General features: G+C 50.3%; 1 protein-coding gene across 3 annotated transcripts in view; it reads right to left on the reverse strand.

The window, feature by feature from the left end:
* KIRREL3 (kirre like nephrin family adhesion molecule 3) overlaps positions 1-12,067 on the reverse strand; it is a 235,097-nt gene that overhangs the window by 38,371 nt on the left and 184,659 nt on the right. For all 3 annotated transcript variants that reach the window (XM_042882386.1, XM_042882385.1, XM_042882383.1), the window contains 2 exons: positions 10,076-10,225; positions 7,995-8,144 (listed from right to left, as the gene is read on the reverse strand). In XM_042882386.1, coding sequence (XP_042738320.1) covers positions 7,995-8,144; positions 10,076-10,225 — 300 coding nt within the window. The remainder of the gene's footprint in view (positions 1-7,994; positions 8,145-10,075; positions 10,226-12,067) is intronic.

Consider the following 12,067-nt stretch of genomic DNA (forward strand, 5'->3'; position numbering starts at 1 on the left):
AGCTCCGTGCAAAATGATTCAATTAAGCGCCGGTTCACAGAGAGTGCTAAAAGAAAATCAAGCGAGCGAGCGAGCGCCCAACAACAACGAAAAAAATGGCCCCTGGAGAATAATTTTCTTCTATGGATTTTTAAGACCAGCGGCTGGAGAATCACTTTCTCGTTTTTGTGCTGTCTCTCCAGTCAATAAATAAGAGGGAAATAAAGGATTTCAGAGAAAATAGAATGCAGTCAAAAGGTAAATTGTGGTCTTAAAAGCCCCTAAGAGACTGTCACCGACTTTGAAATGTTTCCTGGTTTGAGACCATTTCTTCCTGACTACATGGTTTCCGCTCCTCAATTTGCATCTCGGGGAGGCAATCTTTAAAACTGATTTTCCCCTGGTTGCATTTCATCGGCACAGAAACTAAACAGGCGGCTGCATTACAGTAATAACATCAACATTTCAGCCACCTTCGCCTTAATTATTTCTCCGTCTTGCCAACAGGACCAGTTAAAACAGATTTATATTTTGGTGTGGAGGAGGAGAGGGGGGAGGTCTGTGTGTGTGGATGGGTGAGATAATCAGGAGAAGCCCATTTCTCCCTTGTTATGTGTCACCGTCACAAAAAAAAAACCAAAAAAACAAACACTTGAGGTAAAAGGTTTGGGCCGTTTAAGAAATAATGTCAGCGTTTCAGCTGCCTTTTGCTTAATTGTTTCCCTCTCTCGGCTCTGCCACCTGAATCAGTTTAGATAAGATGGGAGCCTGGATAAGGAGGAGGAGCTGTGCCCTCCCAGGCTGATAACGCTGCCCTCACCAGCGGCCAACGTGGAGCTGAGCGCTTGGGAAGCCATGCGGCGCTGCTGAGGACGGCGCTTCCGAGCCAGCCCGAAACAACACTGAGAGGCCAAAGGCAGGCAGCTGGGAGCAGGTTGGAAAAGGCCTCTTAGGTCAGTGAGTCCAAGTGCCACAGCCCCTGGAGGCGCCTGCTCTGTCATAGGAGTCCCCGGCCCCTCGCAGCTCTCAGACTTCCCTCCTCCCAGGCTGCTTTCATGCCAACGACGATCCCTATTTATAACCTTCTCCCCTCCTGTTCCCCTGCGTGCAGCTTTATGACAGCCAGGGTTCTCCTTTTTATGACATTGTTGTTCTTAAAGTGGTTTTATCACCTGCCTTTATTGCAGGATTACTGAGAGGCACCCCAAGTGCCACAGCAGTGGGGAGGAGAGCGCAGCCCGCCCCGGAACGGTGGAAGCGGCTGTGATTTGGTGATGGATGCAGCACTTCTTATCTGGTGTATTTCTATCCATAGATACATAAAGCATTTTGTGATCCCCACGGATGCAAGGAACTATATAAATGTAAATCATTATCATTGTCATTAAATACCTTCTGCATCTTTTCAGTCCACCAGTTGGAATCAGAAGCGCGCGGGGCAGCTGCTGTCTGAGCTGGAGCTGCTGAACCAAACACGAGAGGGGCAATTTTTGCCTTTGTTAGCAATTAAACGTGCTGTCATAAAAGACTTTATTTTCCCTCTGCAATTTTGCATGCTGCCTCTTGATTTGAAAGTCACTTCTCGCCCACCACGAGGAAGCTGCGCGGGCTCCCCTAGCAACAACCTGAATATGAAGCAGCTGCTGGGGCTGCACGGGCGCTCCTGCACTGTTTGAACCCTCTGTGAGCAGCATCCTGCAGCACCGCAGGGAGAGAGCACTCGAAAGCATCCCCATGCAGCGGGGCAGCATGATTTATGACCGAAAGAATACAGATACCTGTGGCCAACATCACGACTCAGCAGCATTTCTGCCTGGCCCCAAATAACCGAGTGCATAGAACTGCCTTCTTTTGGATGTTGGCCATACTGCAACCAGCGCTGTGCTTACAGCCCCAGGCTGCCTGCTGCTTCTACTTTCTTCCTTTCTGCAGGATCCGAGCCTGAAGGATTCACTCAAGGTCATGCATGGAGCCTTTGGCAGCACAGAAACCAAGGCAGACGTATGTGCTGAGCCATACAACACTGAGTTCCCTTCCACCATGCCACCAAGAAGGAGCACACGGTGTTCTGCCACCATTGTCCAGACCACATCATGCCACCGAGCCCTTTTTCCCTCATGCATCTCCATCCAAAAGCCTGAGCACTTCCATTTCTCCACATGGGAATCCACCTCACCCTCTGCTTCCATTTCACCTCCTGCTTTCTGTACTTCCTGGGAACTCCCCATCATTTCTTGGGTTATTTCCCTCTCTGCACAGATGCCCAGGAGAGGGGTGACCCTATGGAAGCACCAGCAAGGGATGTGTAGGAGCTGGGTGTTGGCACCCACAGCACTGCCCAGCGTCAGCTCCATTGACACTTCCCAAAAGGAGATGGCTGATATCAGCCTCCATGGTACAATGACAGAGCACCAAAGTTCAGAGGGACTCATAGGATTTCATCTCCCCTGGTCATGATAAGCAGAAGAGAGAGCTGTGGAGCTCTGATTGACATCCATGGGTCTCAGCCCAGGTCCCTCCCAACCTGTAAAGGCTCTGCAATATTTAGTTGAAGGAAACAAGGTTTCCCTAGCTCTTGTTTTTCTTTTCCTCGTGTATTTTTTATTTTCCCCAGCACTCCGGAGCCGCAGCCTCCTGCTGCCCAGGGGAGATCTTCCATTTAGCTACCTTTTCCTTTCTCATTTCATGCTGCAATGGAGATTCATCAGAGGTGTTAAATCCATGATTTGCCATGACTCCCCCACCTCACCCGCTGAGCTCAGGGTTGAGAGCAGCATCTGTGCTAAGCTCTGCACCCCCATCCTTGTCCCACACTGCAAACCAATGCCTAGGGAAAGAGCACAGTCTTCATCTCATAGCAGCTGTGGCTTTGGAGACCCAGCAATGTTTGGACATCGTGGTGAAGGAACGTGGGGCAAAGGCTGGGTCTCAGGCCTTTCTCACATTCCAGATGGATGCGAGATGTCAGCTGCTAACCTGAGCATCCTTAATGCCAAATGCCAGAGGACCATTTGTCCAACATCTGCCATAGCATGAGACAGATATCCCTGAGGTGAAGCTACTTGCCATCAATCACAAAGGACACCCATGGGTGAATCACGAGATGGTTGTGAAGTTCTGCCCCAGGCAATCCCTGCCCTGGCTTCGGGTGGAGGGGAATTGATGTTCAGCCCCAGGGCTGGCAGGCAGAAGGAGCACCTGATGCTTTCCTGCTTCCTGGCCATCCCTGCCCTTGCAGAGCCTCGGGCTCGTTTTTCATCTGGGGGATCGATGGAGAAGCGGGGGCTGTTGCTGCAGGGATGTCACGCTCTGAGGGCCTCATTGCTCTCTGCCAGCTGCCAAGGGGACAGCAGCAATGCCAATGTCAGCTCACTAACAAGCTGCACACGATGCCCGACCCCACAGCACTGCAGTCTGTGCTGTGGGGAGGGATGCAGGAGTTGTGTGTGATGCAGATGCAGGGGAGCATGCACAGGGTGCAGATGGGGAGATTTTGTGATTGGGAAAAAGAGAAGGGAAGCGTGGGTGTGCAAAGCAAAGAAGGCTTTGCACAGACACGTGTTTTGGTTTCCACAAGCTCTATGAGCGTGGCATCCATCAGCTCATTACAGAGCACAGGACTGTCTGTGGCAGAGCTGAATGTTCCGTGCTTGCTAAATGCACAGGTCAGGCCCTCCCTGCATCGAGACAAGAAATCACAGCTCAGTGCAAGAATCCTGACATTAATCATTTCTAAATGCGTCGCCTCCCATTTACTGGCCACTCACTCTTCAGCATGCGGGTAGGAGTGCTGAGGACAGAAGCAAGGTGAAGTTTGATGGGAGGTGGCATTGCTGGAAGACCAAGGGACAGAGTCCAGAGAGAAGAGAAGAGCTGCCAGGCACCCAAATCTCCCTTCAGCATCCAAGCTGGCTCTGCATCCCCAGCGCTATCCATTAATTTACCTGCAGCACACGACAGCCTCGCCTAACCCCTGGGCACAGGGCTTGGAAGAAGCCTGAATTTTGCAGGCTTGTTCATAAAATAGCTTGAGATAACGACTCCAGGGTTGGGCTTACAAAAGCCCTCAGCCACTCCATCTTTGCATCAGTGTGACAGATGCAGCAGAAGGGCAGGTACAGCTTTACTAGGAAACCAAGCCCTGTTTATAGTCCCCTATATGTGCCAAGAGTGTGATTAATAAGACATTAATCTATGGTGAAAGGAGGCATGGCCACATAGCTTGAACCCAACACCACGATGCTGAGAGATGGGCATCCGAGGGACAGCATCAACTGTTTTTGCCCATCTCCTTCCAAAACAAGAAAGCAGCACTCGTGGGGTTGCCCCCCATCCTCCTCCACCAAGGAGCTCAGCACCACCCCACCCCAGGACACCCCTCCTCCCCCACTGCAGGCTCTGAGTGCTGTAAACTTAAGCTGCTCAGACACAGCATCAAACATTTAAGTTATTTGGGATTTGCGCTCGATTGTTTGATGTTGCTGTTTCATTCTCAGCAGACCCGCTTACTGTTTTGCCACTGAAAAAATTCCCAGCAGAGAAAGCAGCTTCATGAAGACAGAAACTGTTTCAAGGCTTTTCAGGCTATCAGGAAGAAAACGATTGCATTTCTATCACTTCTTTTTTTTTGTTCCACATTGACATTCTGACTCTACATGCTGGTTCAGGCTGAATTTTGCATTCAAAGAATTTAATTCTGTTAAAAAGTACAGGAAAATAGTTGAGACAGTTCCAGGTTGGACCGGTTCACGCTTTGAAACAGCCCCTGTTCCAGTTTCTCACTGCAGCTTGGCATTACAAACTAATACTGAAAAATGGCCTTTCCCAGGCCATAACCTCTTCATTTTCTGATCAAACTCTGCTAAAGAGCAGGAAAGCTGAGAAACGCAGATGTCTCGAGCTGCCAGTGATCATTCTGGTAATAGAAACAGCTTACTCTGCTCTGCAGGGGAGGGCTGTTGAGACTGGGATGGAAAGAGACATTTCAATAAAATAAGAAGCAGAAAAAAAGAGGGAAAAGGTCGCGACTGAACGGGAACCGCGCGGCACCGCGGCGACCTTCCTTCTTCCCACCCCTGCCTTGTGCCATCTTCTAAGGCAGGAGCTCTCACTTCAAATTAACTTAATCTGTACTGTTCAATAATTCATGTTGATTTAAGAAAGCTTCGCTTCTAATGGGATGCATGCGAAGGCAGAATTAAGGCTGGAAGGAGCCGTGGAGCAGGAGAATTGAGACAGTGAGAGGTGATGTATGAATTAATTGCTATCAGCTGACCGCTGCACCCGTCCTCGCAGCCCTGTGGTCCCCTCCCTCCTGGCTGCCACCAGGCTGCAGCATCTCCCCAGGGCCGATGGTGGTGCGCAGAGCCACACAGCCTTTAAATTCCCAAATTTTGCATCCTGGAGCCTCCAAGTTCCCACATTCTGGTTCCTGGAGACTTTTCTCACCCTCCTGCTGCCGGGGCTCACCCCATGCCCCTCTTTTCCTACCTCTCCTCCCAGTTTCTCCTTGCTTGGCTGTATTCAGGAGCTGGGAACTCAACACTAATTAACGTGCCTGCAAATCCCAGCTCGGCTGCCAGGGCCGCTGATTCCTGCACGGTCCCCTGGGTGCAGAAGGCTCCACAAGCCATCCCTGCGGCTCCTCCAGCTACACGGCTGGCAGATGCATATTTTAACAGCACACATCTGTTGGCTATATAATCTCTTGTATTTGCCCTCCCTGCTCCCAGCTTTGATGGAAGACCGGAGGGAACTCTCCGGTGGTTACAGCCGAAGTGTTTGCTTTGCAATTTCACTCGATTGCTGTCTGATTTTATTTTTAAATTTCTCCAAGTCCTAATCAGGCTCTTACTTTATTTAATTAATACCCCCAGCTTGGTTAAATAGATCATAAATTAAGAAACCCTGCCATTAAAGATGTACCAGGTAGCAAATAGACCTCCTGTGGCTTTTGAAATCAACCCAACAGCCTCTTCCTTCCCAGCACGTGGTCCCAGAAGCTCACAGCACATCTTCCAAGCTGCTTTGGGTGACCTGTCGGAGTCCCTCTGTCCTTTCTGGGGGCAGATGACTGGCTCCGCATCCCCAAAATCCCACTCTAGCACTCAACTGCACACTGTCTTCCTTGTTGGACAGAAGTCCCCAGGAACGACAGTGCCCCAGAATTGCCCTGGGGCAATGGGAGGACACAGGAAGGGGTTCAGGACTGTCTATTTGAGTTCCTGAGCAGTACCTGTCCCTGAAACCCCACAAATACAAGACTTCTCCCGATGCTGACGACATCAAATGCTCATCTGTTTGAGTGCTTGGATTTCCAAGGCTATGGAATGATCTGTTCCACTACGTTTAACCATGTAGACTTGAAAACAATGTGACAAAACCTTAAATATTTAATTAAAATATGGTGTAGCTCTGCATCCAAGCAGGGGAGCAGGAGACAGCAGCCCCGTAGAGCTGTTGTCAGACATGAATGACAGCAGTTGGAATCTGAATTCCGAGGCATTAGGGGATTCCTTGATACCAAGGAAGTGGAAAAGCTGGCAAGGATGGACAAAGCAGCACCAACCCATGCGGAAAACCAGGTGAGCAAAGTATGCTCCAGAGGACACAGCCTGGGTGTGACAGAGGAGGATGGGGTGAAACGGCCCAGCTGTACAAACCCACGCTTGGCCTTCTGAGAGCACCACACATACACACATGGCTGCCCATGGCTACCACAGCCAAGTGCCAGGAGACAGTGCCACCTCCCGCCAGGTGGGCAATGGATGGAAGCGTTTTCCTACTTTGTGCTCCCTCCCGCACCCCTGGCCAGCCCTAAGCTTCCTTGGAACATCTGCAGGCACACATACAGCAGAACAGTGGGAACCAGTGGGAGTAATGGAACCAGAGGGATGCTGAGTCCCATCCTCTCATCGATTGGGTTTGCTCTGAACGTGCTCTAACTTTAATTTTCCTAAAAGGAAAACATGCTGCAAACATAAGTTGCTGAACATCTTAGGTAAATGTACCAATTAGCAGCTACATGTATACGCACATAAACATTAACTACCATCTATTCAACACATTCCATAACCCCAAAGATAATAACGATTTCCTTTTGATCCACAACAGCATCTCTCTGCTCAATCAACGCTCAGAGCACTGACATATGCCTGTACTCCCTGGGACTAAATTAGTTTTGAAATCTTTAGCTCTAATTAAATAACATTATTTCTTTTGTCTGGCTCCAGCAACATCGCCTGACTTTGCAGCAGAAGGAGGAGGCACAGCTGGGCTGATGGAGGCTTCATTCCCATACAGGGCCATGCTAAGGCTTAGAGCTTCTGCTTCACTGACCAGAAGGATGGGTCAAATGGAAACCATCGACGTAGGCAGGCCAGGGAGAAGAGAGGATGCATAAGGGGGAGGTTGAGGGTAGGGACTGGACAGAGTGGTAGAGGGAACATCACAGACCAAAAATGACAACCTGTTTTCTCAGGTACTGATGCCATACCCACAGACAGAACCAGTACCGTAGCAGCAGCCACAGGTGCAGAAATCAAGGAAAAAAAAGCTGCTTACCTTTGGAAGGTCTCAGCCATGCAACGATCTCCAGCAAGACCCCCTCACCTCCACTGCCAACCCTTAAGTGAGGGCTGGGAAGGGGTGGATCCTGGCTGCAGCCCTTTCATCACTCAGTGCATTGCATGCACCTGAGCTCCACTGGGTCAGCCCTGCCTTCTCACCAGGTGCTCCATCACTGCTTCAGGCTGTGAAACAGCATTTCTGCTACACCACTGATACCCTTACATGTGTGTGAGTGCCTTGTATTTGTAGAGCTGAAGTACTAAACTCCATGCCCACGCTACTCATTCCACAACTGCTCTGCTCCCTCTGTTATCACTTCTGGGATCACAGTATATTTCTCTCACCACGGACTCTTTTCCAGCTGTCCTGGCTCAGCAACAAAACATTTTGCAACTGAGGACAGAAAACCCACAAAAAAGCTGTGAGTGATGGAAAAGCAGACCTACCGAGGACGGTCAGCCGGGCCGGTCGGGATCGGATCGCTGCTTGGATGGCTTGGCACTCATAGACAGCGTCATCCTGGAGGTCAGCCCTCAGGATTTTCAAATGATGCTCTCCAGACAGATGGTCTCCTACAACCAGGTAGCGCGGGTAGCCTGTAGGATGCAAAGCATGAGACAGATGAGCTTCCTGCAACATCCCAAGCCCAGGTTTTGCCCAATTAGATGAAATCCCTAGGGAAAGAATGGGATTGGCATAGCCCAGGGCTTGCCTTTGTTTTCCAAGGGGCAAAATGCAGCTGGAGCAAGACAGAATCTTGGTTGACAAATGGGTCAAACCTGACCTTGAGCTGTCCTTACAAAGCCACGAGAAACCTAAAGTTCAGTGTGCCAAGAGCAGACACTGCAGAGCACTGGGATGTGAATGCATCCCCTGATTTAGGACCACTTCCCTGTCCTCCCAGACCTACCATGGGATTTCTTATTCCTTATGCTGTGTTTGTGGTTGGGCTGAAATCCTCTGATATTTGCAGAAATGCTGCTCTTCATCGTCTTTGTTAATTATCTTCACAACGAGATTGTGTGCCCTCAGCAGTTTGCGCAGGACACCGAACCGAGCGCTGCAGCTGGCACAACAGAAGGAAGGGATGCCACCCAGAGGGGCTTGAGAAGTGGGTCCCCATCCCTGGAGGAGCCCAAGAGGGGCATCCATCCCATGGCAGGAATGGGGCCGGGGGGCTGTGAGGTCCCTTCCAGTCGACCCACGCTGTGATTCTATGGCATTGCCCAGTTTGGTCTGCGCAAAGCTTGGGCACGGCCTCCAAGGAGCAGCCTGCCCTCTGCATGGCTGTGTGACACCCGAAGCACCACGGAAGGAAAGCGGCCATCAGTGTGTCCGTCCCTCCTCGTGCTGCTGATTGATGCTCAGTGCCGCGCAGGCAGCCTGGCACGCTCCTGTGTTTTTGTTGTTTCGCAAGCTATCAGCAGCAGGATTTGCTCTCCTGAACCGCAAGAAATACAAATGATGGGTTTGTTTGTATTTAGCTAATTAGATGACTGGCTGAGCCGGCAGCACACGAGCTGGCAGTTCCTCTTGCTAAAGCAGCCCCAGCTCTGCTAATTGTGGAAGTTGTTCACATGAGCCACATACTTCAGCAGAGCTGCTGTCACCCATCCGTGCTGCAAGGTCTTGTAGGGAAGGATCAGCTCTGCTGTGGGTAAGAGCTGCGGCACTGAGCTTTGAAAAACATCTGAAGAAGGGACTGCTCACTCAGGCAAATGGATAATTATACAGATTTTTAAACAACAACAACAAACACCAAGAGAAAGAAAAGCAGCATTCTCCTGAGAGGAGAGCAGGGCCCCTGGAGACCAAGAATCATGATTTCTCCGTTGGTTTCTGGCTGCTGCTGGCTCTGCATGCTGGGGTGCAGGCTGCTGACTCTCAAGTGAGCCTTTCCCCTTCATTTTGGGGAAATATTTAAAAAAATAATTGTATTTTTCAGCAAAATATATAGGATAAATTGGATCTTTACTCCACAGTTGCTCCAGTCTTCTCCAGTGGCAAGAAAACCATTTGCAGTCCCATACAATGGGATTAAATAATGAGAAATCGGAGGAGCTTTATTACCAAACTGTGATTTGAGGGCTCTGCTGGATCTCAATAAACGCATTTATCCAAACAATTCTTTTTTTGACAAAGCCAAGACAGGCTGTCAGTGCTCGTGAAGCATTTCAGCCTGGTTTTGGGAACAGGACAACTCCTTCCCCCACCTGTGGGAAACCAGCTGCCCAGCCTCGAGCCGCAGCCAAGGCTTTGGGCATTCCAAACCTGAACACTCGTGTGGGTGCAGCCAGAGGGTTCTGCAGTTCCAATGAGAACACTCATTTTCTCAAAACAAATATTTGTTTTGAGGCTGTTAAAGAGAAATGGCTTTCACCTGCGGCAAGCGCTCATTTCCTTCTTATTTTTCCAGAGGCGTTCCCTAACATCTATTACCCCGACCTGCAATTAATGACAGCTTAAGGGCTTGAGCTCTGCTGCCAGGCAGCATCTCCTGCTTGGGCACCGCAGTGCCCCCACTTACTGGAGAGATCCCGTCCGACGCCGAGGGCAAGCCCGTCCTTGATCCATAGCACAATGCCATTGTACTCGGGGATGGCACACAGCAGCGTCACGGGCTGCCCGGCGATCACCACCTGGTCCTGGGGCTGCTGAGTGAAGGAGGATGCTTGACCTGGAGAGGGGACGAGAGAGGACAAGGCTGTCAGACCCCGGCGGCACCTCGGGGTGCAGCGGCCCCAGACTGCGTGGGGCTGAACTCCAACCCAACTGCTCTGTGGTTATGGTTCTATGATCCCCTAAGGATGCAGTGATGGCTCCGAGCCTTTGGGACACCTCTGCACCATGGAGACGTCTCACACCTCCTGAGGGAGCAGAGCATCTCATTTTCCACAAGAACCTTGCTGGTTCACTCTAACCCATTTCCCATCAGGGCGCGCTAAGTGCTGGCATTATGTTTTATTTTCACTCCTTGAAATTCATCATCGTTCCTTCGCTTTGTCATGACTGAAAACCATTCTGGGTGTTAAATCTCTCTTTTTTTTTCCCCCCAGAATGAGTGTTCTGCTTTGCAGTCGGGCAAGGTGTGAATGCTGACGCCTACCTCTGGCATCCTGTGAAGAAAATAGCACAAAAGCAAGAAGAAATGACTGCAAAGCATCCCTGAACCAAACCTGGGCTATCCCAGAGAGCTGGGCAGGGATGCAGCACTGCTGTCTGATGCTGAAGTCTTAAATACCCCTCTCTTACCCAATTTTAGGCTGATCCTTTGGTGTTTGGGCACATCGGAGGGCGATGCTTTGTGTTTGCTGAGCATCTGAGTCGTGCTCACTTGTGGGAAGGGAGAGATTCGAAAAGAGATCAGAGCAATTGGACTGCTCCTCGCTGTGCCACCTCGGGGCTTCAGCATTCAGGAGCCCTGCTGGGCGTTAATTATTGCTCTGGAACAAGCACAGAACAAGAAACTCACACCCAGAGCTCAATGACAGCTCAATACCCCACATCACACCGGGCTGCTGGAAAAGGTACTTCAAAATCAATGCATTAAAACTAGGACAGCTTCCACACGAACCACCCTAGATCAATTCAATCCTAATTTGCATTAACTCAATTTAATCATTGACTGATGATTAATCCTAAACCAAGGTTAAGTGTGACACAAGTTCTTGCAACTAAACTTGTTTCCAAATGAGTTGCTGGGCCTTGCCTACAGGGCAAAGCTGCAAAGCTCAGTCGTTTTCCAACTCGTGCTGCTAAACCAGCCTAAGCTCCCAATGTGAATACTTATATTTCATTTAATTTATTGCAGCTTGACTTGCTCTCAGCCAGCTGAGGGTACGTGGGAAGGAGCAGAGCCATCCTTTGGGGATTTCTACCAGTTCTATACAGCAGATTGAAAAGCTCTGAGGAAATTTTTGTGAATTCAGATGCACTGCAGCACCTTATTCCGAGGTATTTCAGAGGCTCCACCACTCCCATGCTTGAAGGGCAGCCTGATTTTCATCACGGGGGCTCCAAGAGGTCACAGTGCTGGACCTCAGCATGACGCTGTGCTACACACATCCAACCACAGCAGCCATGGGAGCTGCTGGCTCACAGAGTCACCAAATCACAGAGTTCTGGCTCCCCACAGCCCCAGCCCCCAGCTCAGGCTGCCCAGGGCACCTGCAGGGATGGGGCACCACTGCTCTCTGCATCACATCTCACTTGATCTCCCCTCCCTCACCTTAAGGCCATCCTTCTTGCCCTGACGCTGTCCTGCTGGGACACACTACAGCCACACTGAGCCCCAGCACCACGAGAAACGTGCGCTCATCTGAACTGGGATACAGAGATTTCATAGGAATTATTAACAGCTCTGCAGCTTAAATGCACAACACTGAAATAATGGGAAAAGCAGGGATGGGAGAAAGGAGATCAGGAGAGGAGGCAGAACGCAGTGAGCACTCTGCCTTTTGTATTCACATTTCCCACCCACTCCCTATGTTTCATGGCTCACTCCATAATCCCAACCATT

This window comes from Lagopus leucura, unplaced genomic scaffold (assembly GCF_019238085.1).
Source record: "Lagopus leucura isolate 7727_CA_CO unplaced genomic scaffold, USGS_WTPT01 Super-Scaffold_100034, whole genome shotgun sequence".
Taxonomy (NCBI): domain Eukaryota; kingdom Metazoa; phylum Chordata; class Aves; order Galliformes; family Phasianidae; genus Lagopus; species Lagopus leucura.